At 37.1% G+C, this 15,080-nt stretch overlaps 1 protein-coding gene across 2 annotated transcripts in view; it reads right to left on the reverse strand.

The window, feature by feature from the left end:
- The window catches only part of PTPN2 (protein tyrosine phosphatase non-receptor type 2), a 29,794-nt gene continuing 14,714 nt past the window's right edge, over positions 1-15,080 (reverse strand). The window contains exons 6-10 of one of the 2 annotated variants that reach the window (XM_056483023.1): positions 10,537-10,746; positions 9,017-9,175; positions 6,443-6,633; positions 4,846-4,950; positions 1-364 (exon numbers count right to left, since the gene is read on the reverse strand). In XM_056483023.1, coding sequence (XP_056338998.1) covers positions 343-364; positions 4,846-4,950; positions 6,443-6,633; positions 9,017-9,175; positions 10,537-10,746 — 687 coding nt within the window. In that variant the 3' untranslated portion in view covers positions 1-342. Of the gene's footprint in view, positions 365-4,742; positions 4,951-6,442; positions 6,634-9,016; positions 9,176-10,536; positions 10,747-15,080 lie in introns of both variants that reach the window. The other variant, XM_056483022.1, reaches the window with a different exon arrangement.

Consider the following 15,080-nt stretch of genomic DNA (forward strand, 5'->3'; position numbering starts at 1 on the left):
TCAATTTAAAAAAATATTTAATGCTGCCAAAAAGTATAAAAATACAATAAGAATGGCAGTACAAAACAAAATACTTCCTAATTTATTTCTTTTACATCTTTCTACATTAATACAGGCAATTATAAAAACACAAGATGGTAAATTATTTTGTTTTGCAAAGTAGCACACGCTGCTGGTGGTCTTCATCCCCTCGGTGCAGTTTACGCTGTAAACAGATAACTGAGGTCTTCGTGGTACTTAACAGACCTCACTTTTTGTTCCCGAAGAGGGGGAGTCATGTCTCGCTTTGCATGTCAATAATTTGCAGTTTATAGCTGCAGAATATTCACAAGTCTTGAAGGCTTAGGTGTCAGTCAGTCTCGGCCTGCGACATACAACCAAAAGAAAGTCACCGATTCAGTACGGGGATAAAAACAACAACAAAAAAGCTAAGAATTGACAGTGGGTTTGCAGCTCACTGTCAACACCAAACAGCTTCATGTGTTCCCTGGAGCACCTACTGCCTCTGAGCAAGTACTCTTGGAAAGCCACTGCTTTTCCAGAATGCATTTCCATGTTACACTATAAGGCACATCCTTGCTGGAGAGTTTCAAGTACAGGTCTCAGTTCAGCAAACCACTTCCTCACACATTTAAACACAAGCACTGCAGAAGTCTCCTTGGGCCTCAGAGGGACTATGGCAGGCTACATCTCAAAACACATCACCTCTCACAGCTTTGGAGGCCAATCCTGCTACAGCGGCTCAAAAATAACTCTTTCTAGGCAAAGATTTCCTGTAGTGAAAAAGACACCCCAGCACTGGAGATTTTGTTCTTAGGCAAGAGAAGGCTCTACTCCAAGAGTGTACAGAAAGAGACCTCGGTGTTCACAGTACCACACCCCCAAGCTACTACAGGTAAAATGTGTCTGAGTTCTGCAAGCACTGCACTGATTCATAAACCAGCTTTCCTCCACCAGTTATGACACACTGAAAGAGGGCTTCCAATTTAAAGAAAGACTCAGACAGAGATGCAATTTTGAACACGTTTATTTTTTGTACATAAAAATTAAAGACTGACTTAAAACTCTGGGGGCAAACAAAAAGGCCCAGGAAGACTACTGTGTGTCACATCACCTTTGCAAATACAGTCCTCTGGCTTAAGCCACTTGGCCCTCTAGAAGACTTCCTCTTTTGTCATTGTTAATTTAGTTTCTCATGCAGTCAAGTGTCTCAGGTTTTAGTATAATGCCAAACAGCAAACTAAATAATTTGGTTTACATTCATGAAACATAAAGCTAACCAGGCTTTTTCATTGCCTGCATGATCCAGTCACACATACATGCATACACATTTACGCCTCTTCCCTTTTCAGGGAGATATAAACTGATGTCAGAAAACCATATTATTTGAGGTTTAACAGAACAAGCCACATTTCACTGGCAACATGTCATTTCCATAGCAAATATAGAGGTTTCTTCCAAATTGCTATTTCACACTGAATTAAATTATTTTACTTAATACACTTCAAGGAAAATACAGATGTACCGTCACTAAGTGGACTGTCCCTGCACTAAGAACACAAATAGGAAAACTAGAGGATTAATTCCAATCTTGCAAACCCCTTGCAGTGGAGGTCCAAATGTTTGCTAGGTATTTTTTTAACGAAAATTTGCATAATTTGTACACAAGTGTTCATCTGAGAGTGAAACATTGTTTAATCAGAGCTGCCCACTATGCATCAAATATTTCAACTTATGCATTTCCAGAGAAGAGGGGAAAAACCAACACAGTAACATTTTGAATTGAGCCCAAGGACAGTTTAGAAGTAGCATGTTTAGGACTAGCCAGCAGTTTGCCAGAAATCGAGGAGGGGGAGAGGAGAGGGGTCAGAATGCACGTCCTTCAATTTCACCCTTTAAGCATTTCCTATGATAGAGGTGACTGGGATAGACAGTTCTTCATTTTGGTCCATATTTGTTCCTATTTAACATCCAAGCTGTGCAAAACTGCTGCAAATTTAAATCTTCCAGAATAACAAAGTATCACAAGGGCTTAGTGTGCACCAAGGAAAACAATCCTCCACATTTTGGTTTTAAGGATTAGTGATGGACCAGAAAGAAGATTTTTATCCAAATTATTTCCTGGAATGTACAAAGAGACCAATAATTTGATTTTCCTTACTATTCTCATACTATCATGAACAATTCACTGTTCAAAATAGTTTTGAATAGTCCAAGGCTTGGTTCATCCTCCCTAAATTATTAACAGTTAAGACTCCCAAGGTACTTCCAATCACAGAACCAAACTCTTACAGAACAACTGCTGAATGTGCAAGTCCTGCTTTATTGCATCAAGAAGGTAACAGAGTATGAGGTGATCTGAATTGGCTGGCCCCTGCCCTGCCCCACCCTGAACTGAGGAATGATTACTCAGGATCAAGAAAACTGAAAATCCAGAATTTAGAAGATGGAATCAGGAAAAAAAAAAAATGAAGTGACAACTTGACAAGCTGCAGTTACAGCTCCGTGCCTGTAAGGATACTGGTAGCCCAGGAAATCCTCATGCCAAAAGAAGGGCAATAAATGACAGTGTGGTATCAGTCCAAGTTTCGCCTGCACTTTTCCCTTAGCTGCTTTTAAGTATCTAGAATAAAATCTGGAATATTTCTGTTACAAAAGCATTTAAATTACATTCCATGTATTTTTCCATAACCAAAATATCTTTATAAGGCACATACATTTACACCTACTATCAGTTATAGCTGATACTGAAAAACCTGTCCTCAATTTAAAGGAAAAAAAAACTTTTGACAGTCTTCTTGCTGGCTAAAAATTACTGTGGTTGTAAAAATTGTGAAATGTCTTAAAATATATGAGCTGCCTGCCTGTGCTATGTCCCAGCAGTATTTTGCTATTCAAGCCGCACAGTTGGCCAGCTATGCCATGGAACAAATTGTCTTGTTCTACTGACGCACAACTTCCCGAATCCAGTACGCCATGAAACTACACCTGTTTTCCTCATCCAGACCCTTCAGCATTTGTTTACTATACAAACAGCGTAGTCCAGAATAGTACCAGCTATTGCAAAATGAGAATTTTAATGAGTAAGCTGTACTTAGCTTCGTGTAGTAAATGTCAGAGTAATTGGGCCCCATGCCTCATATGTGACTACCAAGCTTGGATGTACTGGAAAACTTTGACGTCAATTCCTTTGAATAAGGAGCAAAAAATCATCCAGCTCTTTGAGTATTTTTCAGCAGTAAATCCAAGAAGTGCTTTACAAAATGGGGGAGGGGGGTGGAAGAAAACCCCCAAGACCCCACACCCACAGAAAACAAACAAGCTTAGAAAACGGAAGGAGAAAACATAACTTCTCTGAAGTTACCCAACAAGGCAATGCTTGAATAAATAAAATTCCCATTTCAAAGTACAATCCAATCCAACAAATTACTAGATCCCAGCTTGAACAACAAGCTACATTCAGCCATATACCATTTGTGTCTTCAAAGGTAATTTACAGGGGAGAAAGTGGTTTGTGTTGAGTTACTATCTAGAAAGTGTTACCACCCAAATAATGGAAAGGGAGTGCTCAATAATTTCAAAGGGACTGTAGCACAGATATTCCCAAAATACTAGTCATCAAGTGTTTTACTAGCACATCTCTATTACAGTGCTGGGGAACCCGAAAAGCAGTTCTAGACTTTGTGAAGCTACCAAAGTGGCTCATACAGCTGGAAACACTGGGTATGGCAGAACATTACCAACATTTCTATTAGAGCCACAGTTTCCTTTGATGTGTTTTCTACAACTATTACTGATGAATTAATTTTATTCTTTCTAACAATTAAAATCTATAGACATGCAAAACATGTTTTACATTTAATGGAATGTAAGAACTTGAACAAGATTTGCCTTCAAACAGTAGCTGAAGTCTGAATACAATAATCAACAGTATAACTTTCAGTGGGGGCTAAGTTCTCAAAAGCCTTTAAAAAAATCCAAATCTTACTTAAATAATGAAAACTACAAAAAAAATAAATAAGGAATGCAAATTAACAGAGTAGAAATTGGCAAGTGCTTCATCAGACCCCTAGCTGCTCATTTCTAACTGGAGAGTCAAATATGGGGAATGGTTGCACTATTCTTTTCATGCACAAATTATAATTACATTTAGTTTCAAAATGAAATTCTTTTGGTCAGAAATTTGTACAAACTGAGTTTTTAAAAGTACAGTGAACTACAAAAAGATTAAATATGCAATTATAAAATATATTTATCCTAGGTCGTAAGAATATAAAATGTTTATGTTCATGTCACTAGTACATTACACATTACACATATTTAAGGATAACTTCTTTGCATTAATCATGTAAATGATACAACACTGTTTATTGCTTATGTCAGGCATGTAAATTTAAATCCAGACAGCCTTCAGTAGCTAAACCTACATGGTTCAGCATTTGTTCAAGATCTGGTAGAACACCATTTTAAAAAGTATATAAACAGTTGCAGCAAGTTTGTACCTGCTCATATTAAAACAAAAACCATCAATTCTGTGGGGGGGCAGCGGTTCATTTTTCTAAGTACCTGCAGTGGAAAGTCCTGAGATGTCGACATGAGATCAAGTTTACATCACTTCTCTATTGTATGTAACAGTCTGTACCCATTCCAGGAATAAGGAGTTTATGCTTAAAGTCACATCCCTACTCATTACCTTCCAGAAAAATTATCTGTTGGAGCAGTCACACTTACTGTTCACTTACAAAGGAATGTTCTTGAAGATACATTTTCCAGCAAGAATAAGCACCAATTAAAATCAGTGTACCAAACCCAATCTTAGTGAGAATAGGTTTCCAGTATAACCACCTTTTTCTTTTTCTTTCAGTCTCATTTAGCTTCTGCTTCATCTGCTGCAGCTTCTGTGCTGTGTTTGCTCTTCTATCCTCTCGCAGTCGTTTTCGAACAGAAGAACTTAAAAAGAAAAAAAGGTGAATCTTACACTGAAGAACAGGAAAAAATGCTATTCTATTATTAAAGCAAACCTCTTTCCAACATACACACCAGTAACATATGGCAGCAGTATATAAAATCCAAACCAAGCAATCTTTTATTATGTTTTAACCACCTAGATGTAGAGTTTCAGACAGTGAAGCTCCACGAATAAGTAAATGACACATGTAAAGATGTACACAGTACTTCATCTACAAGAACAGAATTAGTTAAATTATCTGAGCTGAGTCTTTCACCCCTGAGTGTGCCCCTTTTGGTGACTGCTTTGTGTGGAGGCTGCCTTTGCGTGCAATGCCAGGTACCATGCGCAAGTGTCACAGTATTTAAAGGGTGCCTCCACTGCAGAGTTCACACCAGCATCAATGATACACTGACTCCAATCGCTACTCACAGCTGCCTGCAGGTTTAATAGTACTCATCTCAGGATGCAAAACAGATCTTGATAAAGGACATAATAAACCTGAGGTAACTAGCAGGATGACCTTGAAATTTGTGTCTCCAAAAGTGCCCTCACAATCTCTAAGACAGCATAACTGACCAAAAATAACCCAACTTTGATTGACTTTTAACAAAACCCATTTCCTCACTCCTTCTTGTGAGGAGGGGCTCTTTCAAACATCTACACAATTGCTGTCGCTCACTCTCAAAACACTCATGAAGACAGAAAGAAACTCATTGGGGCATTTGGTGAGCCAGCTGTTATTCTGTAATTTCAGCTTATCTACACTGAACTGCAGTGTCTGGTCTCAGTGTGCAGCCCTTTGGGACAGACCCTGCCTCCTCCTGTGCACCACACGGTTCTGCTTGGCACAGCCTAGCCCAATTTCTGGATCTCTGGCTATCAATCAACATTTAGCAACCCACATGTGGGAAGGCCCAAGTGATAGTGCCTCCCAGCTGAGGAATCAGCATTCTTAAAGGAAGGCAAGTTCACCTGACACGGCTAAACCAAAGGAACCTACTCACAGCAAGCAGATTTAACATGAGCAGAGGGTAATACATGGCTCCAATGATACAATTTCACACTACACAGAAAGTGATGTGTGATAAAACCTTTGTGTTTCTGAGGAACCATGTATTGCTTGAAACGTAAGTTGGCACTGTATTTAAAAATCAGTATGAAATTATGCTGGACAATTTTAGGATACACTATTCACACTTCACAGTGGAGTTCACTGACAATCTGTTAAGAAAATGCTTCCAAAGTGTGAGGTCTAGCTGCTTCAGTTGGAGACATTTGCTTTTCTTCTCTTGACTTCTGAACAGTAAAATCGTATCACAAGGAATCACTGAAGTGGTATTTTTAAAAACATTAAATAAGACAGTCAAATACCACCTGTTCTCCCTTGCTACTGCAGAAAGATCTTGTATGTTTTTTACAGTAAGAAAAGCAGACAATAATTCAGCCTTTTGAGGGTGTATCTGCCTTTAAAAGTTTCTTTATCTTGCCTACTTTTCAATGTTCCCATCTGTGATATCTTGAACTTTAGTGGACAGGTCAGTGTTTGTTTTCTCCATCTGATCTTTGTTCTCCAGGACTATGCTGTTCCCATTGTACTTCTCTGTGGTTATTTTGGTTGGGTGTGGAGGAGACTGCTCGGAACTTGGCGCTTGGTCCTCCTTAGAGAGCTCCTTCCACCGTTTCTGAAAACAAGGAGAACATATTTCAAACATTCCCCTAATATTAAAGGGCCTCCTTGCCAAGCTGTCTTCCAAAAGAACAGTCACAGAAGTAGATTAAAGGAACTACCAGATCAAGAAAAAAAATTGCTAGATGAAGATGCTAGATAAAGCTAGGCAAGGTGTGTCTTCTACAACAACCATCAGCAATCCTTTTTTCTGTTTTTCCAGGATGCTGCAAACACATGAGGTCTCTACCTTCAGGGTTTGTATTGTCCACAGCAGCTCCACAAAAAACCCTGCACTGTCCAGCACTTCCTTTCTCCCTCTACTTCCTACATGCCTATGCTGTGCTCTTACCTTTTATGGTTTCAAAATACAATAGGACCTTGTACACAAGAACTGCCTAAAAAGAGAGAACTGGGAAAACTTAACAAAGAGTTATCTATGCCAGAGTCATGGCCTACTATTTCACCTAGTGGCCCATTAGCCCAGAAATCTACTGCATCATAAAAGTTCGCCTTGTTTTGAGAAGTAATCTGAAATGAGATGGAAGAAGAAAAGAAATTGGAAGTAAACCTGTTTTGCTAGATCTCTGTCCTAATGGGTAACTTGTCCTAATGACAAGTAGTCTGAAGGACTTGCTACAACAAAACTCCATGCAGAGAAGAACTCTAAAAAGTGCACAGGAAGGAAAAGAATCAGCCCTAAAACACAATCACTTCATTTCTCACACAAATCAGCCAGTGCCAATAGAGACATCGAATACCTTGTAGGAAAAAAATCAGTTACTTTTAAAAGTCTATGATAAGGTAGATGAACTAAAAATTGAATCTTCCAAAAAAAGAAAGAGACTCCTGTCCACAGAATGACTTCAAGACTGCTGGTCTAAACTAAATATCAAATTTAGAGCATGATATAGAAAATCAGCTACTTATAAGTGGACTGCTGGCAAAATGAGTTTTAGCAATAAACTCCTCCACTCCTCCACTGCAAGTTAAAGTTGTGTTTGCACAGTTTACTGACTTCCAAAATCCAAGAAGACATCAGAGATGAACATTTGGCTAACATTAAATAAGAGAGGAGTTCCATAACTTCAGGCCCTCTATCACTAGCAGAGAAGTGAATACCTCTTGCACTCTGAAAAGTACAACTGTTCCTTATGGAATAAAAATGACCTAGCTGACCTTGAAAGGAGAAATATGCTTTTTGAGCACTGCCAATTGATTTTCTGCACATAATGCTGAGGCCTAAAGACAGAAGCACCAGGACAAATGCCTACACTGCAGGAAACACTGATTTAAGGAAGATCATCTAAACAATCATATAAGAAAAAGAGAACAAATGAGAAGTGTGCCTTCCTATGATTAACTAACACACTTGAACGTGACAAGCAGTCTTCTGAGTTGACAATACTCCCTTGTATCCAGAAGTAAGAAATCCTGTTATCTAAATGGGTGAGTGTGGGAACCAGAGCTGCTCAGTTTGGAGCATGCTTTTTAAAAAAAGCACAACAGATAAATATTACTGGATACAATATTCCTCATATCACTAGAAACATGAAGAGACCAAACTGCAGTTAGCATTAAGATGAATCATGAAGTCTTTTAAACATATGGCACAGGTGTCAGACTAGCAGCACACTATCTAGAATTTGTGTAAAATTATGTTCTTATTTACACAGCAAGTCAACAAATATTTGTTAAAGGGAAGAATCACAATACTAATACCACAAAGAAAGGAAATGTGTTTTAGCTTATCTGCTCTATTCATGATTTTAAGAAATTAACAAAATAAAAAAGTCCTAGCATATGAAAGCAGAGTTAAATGTGTTTCAAAGCCTCTCCTCCCAGTTCTCTTTCCCACCTAGTCCCAGACACCTAACAAAGCTGTAAGCTATTATGTCTGCAGGCCACACTGATAAACCAGTGAAATTTGGTAATCTCTCTGCACCCAAAATCATTATATTTGGCTAGATTGTACTAACTATAAAATAAATTTTAAAGACTATGAAGAAACAAGGCAATTTTACCAATAAATATTATCTGTAGCATCAGGCAACTTATTTGCAAGTAAAACAGCAAAGATCAAGGAATTCTTAAAAAGATCCTTGCTATCTTCAAAGTGATACTGGGCATCACTTTCCCTTTTTAGTTTTGAAAACATCAATTGAAACCTTTTTTTTAAACATTTGGACAGACAATTTTTTTTGTGTTTTATCTAAGAGGGGACATATACACAGGGTTAAAAGTTTAGTTTGATAGATACCCTTTGATACCTCCTAGGCATCTACTAAAAAAAGCTAATTATTCAAATCCCACAAAATTACATTTTTTAAAATAGTCTGGGACTTATTTTTTACTACTGTTGCAATCTGCTGTTCAAATACATGGAGCTAAACATTTACCTGTATAGTTGAATCCCCCATTATAAATTTTGCTCCTTCTATTACAGCCATATATGAAAATCTTAGTTGATCAGGAGTTTGAATAAGTCCCATTCGATATTTTCTCATATCCAGTAATACCTTCTTAATATCTACAGAAAATGGGTCTTTTTTCTCCATCTGTAAAGCAAGTTGAAAGTGTCAATGGTATATAAAAATAATTACAAGTAAAAATTAGTCATAAAATTCAATCTAAAAATCAATTTCTCTATATTATGCTTCTATTAGTTATATGGAAGATTAACATCTCAAATGATTTCTAATTTTTTTTGAAAGAAAAATGCAAACCATCTAATGAAAACTTACTATGAACAAATCAAGGATAATTTATTATACAAATAAATTAGTACCCTGATATTAAGTCTTAAAATTAAGACATTTAGATATGCTCAGTTTTATTCAGGCTTGTATCTGGACGTTGAAATAGGACAGTAAGAATCAGAGCTGTAAAGTAATATTTCCTACTGCTTCTGAATAGAACAGCAGTTCAGACTGACTGACTATGGCAGAAATTTCCTTATTTAAAGCAGAACCCCAAACCCAAGCAATGTACATGCTTGTCCCCACATTAGATTCACAGGGTATTTTTGAAGTACATTTGCATCAAAATATATCCCTATGTTTTTCAAAATGCATAAAGCCAAAGAAAAACTGAAGTAAAAAAAACACAGCGAAAAAGTTGAGAGGATCTTACCAAACCAGAAAATGCATCTCTTGTAATTTAACTGAAATCCTATTTCAGTTAAACCTGTGCTGTCCTTTTCACTATTCACAAGCGCAGTAAGAAAATTGTGCTTGGACTTGCAACTCCAACAAAAATTTTGATTTATTTAAAATATTATTTAACATTCAAGGTTCACTCATGACATGAGCAGTTATAGATGATGCAGTCCACTAAGCCAGCAAAAAAAAAGATCTATACATCCATGCAGCACTGGAAATGGCTACCAAGCCCCACTACCAGAGGGCTGCACAGCAGGGGAAATTCTGCACCACCCTCCTTTACACACTGCAGGAGAATGAGGGGTAAGCCTAAGTTCTCATCCTAGTTCAGATAACAACAACAATTCTTCTGCATGCTTAAGAAAAGGGCTCTGGAGAAAAAGACATAGATTCAGTCATCTCAATATATATTCACAAGCCTTTTTCATATGAAAAAAACCAACCAATTCTCAGCCTTTTCAAAACACATCTTACGCAAAAGGAAAAGAATGTTTACAATTTACTTTCCAGGAAGCTTTGAGAATATATAATTGTCCTGGGGTACTTCAAGAGGGATTTGTAAATGCATTTCAAGAGCTGTGTTTCTGACATCAAAATACATAATGAAAAAAAAAAGCATGATATCTTAAATTAAGTTTCCACTGGAATGTCATTAACTTCAATGTTTTTAAAGCCTTCTGAACAAAAAGCCCATATTGGGAAGGTTGGCAGGGTGTCAGGAGAAGGGAAGAGGTCACAGAGAAAATGCAAACACTTACCAGAACAAGACAGGTATCTACTAATGAAAATGTGCCAGAACGTCCTATTCCCGCACTGCAGTGAACTACTGCAGGTCCGTGTTCAGGACTCAGTGAGCCAGATTCTCTGACTTTAAACAGGAAGTTCAGGAATGAAGCTGGGGATTCAGGAACTCCAAAGTCTGGCCATGTAGTATAATGAAAATGAGAGATCATCCTGGACTCACCACTCTAGAAGTAAAAACAAACACTAGAACTAGAAAGCATTCGTCTTTGGCTCAGTTAGCGCACATTTCCCCAGTCTCAATCAACAGCTATTTTCTATTTTAAACCTCCCATTAAGACAAACAACCCAGTAACTTGCTTCAAAGCTGGATGACAACCAACAGTGCACACTGAAGAGTTTTATCTGAGTTGGTAATTTTCTCCTTTGCAATTATTACCACACACATTTTTTTTCTTCTTCTCAAACTTCCAATATTATGTTTGGTTTGCTTTACTACTTACTCCCAAATATCTTTGTCTACCAATAATGCAGTTCAATGGCTGACAGCAGTTACTAGACAGCTAGAATTAACATGACTGAAAAACCCATATCAGCATTGTACACGCTCAGCATTCTTGCTTAGAGCAAGTTTTAATGCCAAGAGATATTACATCTCCTTCATACTAACCACATTACTGAGAGGAGCAGGAAGCATTCCTTCCTGGAACAGGCTATAAAACCCATACAGCAGGATGTCTAGCAAGACTTCTGCTGTGTGGACATCTTCTATCTTTGGTAAGTGAAAAAGGAGGATTCCAAAATCATACAGCTGACTTTAGATCCACTCTGTTAACCTAACACAACCAACTAAATGCAAGTACTGAAACAACAGCAAGAGAGCATGTATATGAAATTTGTATCACATTTTTATGAACTTATTCCAGACCTGCTGTTAAATGCTACTCCTTGCCATGGTGATTCTGAGAAAAAATGATCACTGATTTTAGCTCAGGAATTTTAGAAATGTTCAGGGTTTTAAAATAATTTATGTATAATTTTATTTATTAAAATAACTATATTTAATGTTTAATGAATGCAGTTATAATTTATTATTTCAGTTAAATTCAGTTATTTAATTCCACAGACTGAAACCTACATAAACCTTGGCAAAGTTTGAACACAAAAAGATTTTAAATCAATGTAGTCCAGAAAAACTCATTTTCTTCTTCCGCAACAGCCATGAAATTAAAATAAATTCTACTGTTGTTCATTTGCTCAGTCTGTTTCTACTTCTTATGAGAGAACTTCCGAAATTCATTTGTGAAATTAAAAGAATCCATTTCATGGTTTCAGCAGTAACAAAAATAGTCGCCCAACTTGTCTTTTGCCTCGATGCCCAATACTGCAAGACTGCCAATACTTTCACAGAAAACAGTGGATATTAACATGACTCCAGTCAGTCTCAGATGCAGAGTTATCTTCCAGAAATATTTTGTCTTTTGGCTAAGTGCTCAACAAGGACAGCAAAGTGCGATCTACAATACTGGGAAAACGAGCTTGTTAATATTTCATAGAGGAAAAAAGGAGTATCGGGCCCTAAAATGTATAAATCTACTGGGACTTCTCTTTGTCTGGAGCAAAGCAAAAGAGTTTGCATTTTCTGTCCTACTGCTCTTCTGTACCTAGTTTTTCAGCTAGTAAGTTAACATACAAATGAACTGAATGACCTGTTTAAAAATCATGAAGGTGACACATTTTTTTTCATAAGAAATCTGTAAGCAACACTTAAACAATTTCCTCTATATCTAAGAAAAGTAATTGATCACTTTAGAAACAAAATTAAGAAGAAAACTGGGGAGGTGAGCTAAATGGACATGCTAAGTAAGGGATGAAGTTGCTTCTTTTAAATCTAGACGGTCTTTGTAGGTGGTAATTGATATTCCAATTTATTTTAATCAATTTAGTACTTCCAGATTCTGAAAGAGCATTCCAGATGAAAGCATCCCTTACACCTCAAGAAGGCAAAAATGTCTTTTTTTGTCATTTGATTTTTGTCACCTGAAAAAAGGTGACCTGTGGGGTTTGTTTGTATGGGCTTTTGTTTGGTCAGGGGGTTCTTCTGTGTGAGTTTTCTAGCCCAATCCCATTCATAACAAGCACTGGCATCTTCTTCCTAAAGAAAAAGAATCAAGTATGGCTAAGCATCACCCTACTTATACACTAATCTGAAATAGTTATTTCTAAAAGAGAGATGAAACAGTGCTATTGTACATGGCACTCTGCACTAACCCACAGAATTACATTTTTCTTTCCCTTCCTTTCTTGTATGAAGGCTTTATCCATCCCATGATTTTCCATCCCTTCAGCTCATTATAAAAATACCTAGTCTCTTCATCTCTCTACAAGAGTTCCATTGCAAGGCACTGGAACCAGCTGGTCATCTTTGAATTCACAGTCTCTAATCCTACAGCCAAATCCCATTTGAGTATTTCAAACCTCCCACATTGCTCTCTTAAACAGAATGGCTCTTTCAAGTGGTGCTTGGCAGTCAAGCTGTACAGCTGAAACACTGCCTTTGTGAGGATCTGTACCACCCTTTCTTAAACAACTCCCAGTCACTGAGCCATGAAGCACTTACATGAAGTGACGTGGGACTGTTACGAGAAGAGGTCTGGCTTTTTGATTTACAACTGTTGATGGACAAAAATTCATATTTAAATAACAACTAATTTAATTTGAAGTGTTACCAAGAAACTAGCTAATCTTTTAAAATAAAACCCCCCGGACTTCAAGACTCAGGCAGCAATATAAGATTTTATATATTATACACAAGGGACATATTCTGCATGGTAACTGAAAGCCAGCTTGGTTCTATGGTAACCACAACGCAAAAAACAAAACAAAACAAAAACAAAAACAAAAACAAACAAAAAAAAAAAAAACAACAAAACAAAAAAAAAAAAAAAAAAAAATAAAAAACAACAACAACAACAACAAAACAAAACAAACACCTACTGGAATAAGCTTTCCATAAATAACCAAGATAGCTAAACCTGATGCACTTGTAAAGATGCCACCACACTGCTCAGCTCAGCACTGACTGCTGGAAACACCAACAGTATAACTGAAGGACGATCAATGCACAAGCTCCAAGTTCCAGAGATCCACATGAGGACTTGAGCAGAAAAGGAATGTGCCATTAGATTCCAGCAAAACAAGCCTTGCCGTAACCTTTTTACAGTGACCATCCAATCACTCAAAACAAAAAGTAGCAAAAATCTCAAGAGCAACTTCAGATTGTTCAGTCACCTGAGAGTTTGAACATTAATAAAACACTACCAAAATGCTCAAAGTTGAAGTTGGTGCCTTCAGGGTCAAGTAAAACAGCAGAAGACAAAAAAATGCTGGTCTGTCAAGTTTCACACACTCCTTATAAAAGCCATAATCAAAGTGCAATTGAAATGGCCAAATATATGAAAACATAACATATCTACAACCCTACAGTGGTCCCGTATTTAATGAACATGCCTTACGTTCATTAATAACTAATTTCATCATATAAAAATGAAAAGGCATGCTATAATGGCAATATTCTACAAACTGAAATTCAAAATCATAAATCAACTTCTACCAATGCTTCCTCTATTTGCTCATTCACGATGGTCAAAATGTTTTCAAAAACTTAAATTAAAATAGCCCTGAGGATAAGGGGGCCAAATAATTATCACAAACATTCTGGTTCATCCACAGGATCAGCTAGTGAGGTCCACTAAGCAGTCTTGCATTACCTTAATCTGACAATCACAGCCACACAGAAGCTTGGTACTAAGTTGAGAATGCATTTTACTAATAGATTTTTCCAAATATTTGCTATTTGTGGAAGACTCAAGATTCCACTTGGGATTTATTAATGGTCCTTACTCTGAAGTATTACACTACCAGTGTCACATCAAATTTAGTTCATTTCTCCTAGTCCTTTCTCCTCAAACAAGTTTGCAAACCTCTCCTACTGCTGTATTCTTACTTCCAGAAACCAGTCTGAGTTATATTCAGAAAGGTTCCTTCTGCAATTTCAAGTTCTACTGCTCCATGTCCTAATCCAAGCAATCCCTGGTTTCCCTGAAGATCCAATAGTCATTTGCCCTCACTTGTCTGAATTCCTCAGTACCTGTGTAGTAGTTTTGCTTATAAGCATTCATTATGTGTCACACTGTTTCTTTCTCAGGATATCTGGGTTGCCACACCAGAAATTACTGAAAACAAAGTTTTTTTTCTCTAAATACCAATACATAAAGTTGTGACATTAAGGAAAAAAAAAAAAGCTAAAAGTAACAATAAAGAATAATGTAAAAATACATATTCAACACCTGGTGGAGTCTTTCCCAAGTCAGATGTCAAATCCAACAATTCTCCTGCAACACTGTTGCAAAAAAGTCATTTTATAGATTTAACAATAGGCTTTCATACACCTCCTCCCTGTCACTTCTCCAATAAGCTGGGAGACTTTGCTTTAAATCACAACTATTCAACAGCTTTACACACAAATTGATTACAAAACTTTAACATGATCACAGTATCT

This window comes from Oenanthe melanoleuca, chromosome 2 (genome assembly GCF_029582105.1).
Source record: "Oenanthe melanoleuca isolate GR-GAL-2019-014 chromosome 2, OMel1.0, whole genome shotgun sequence".
Classification (NCBI taxonomy): domain Eukaryota; kingdom Metazoa; phylum Chordata; class Aves; order Passeriformes; family Muscicapidae; genus Oenanthe; species Oenanthe melanoleuca.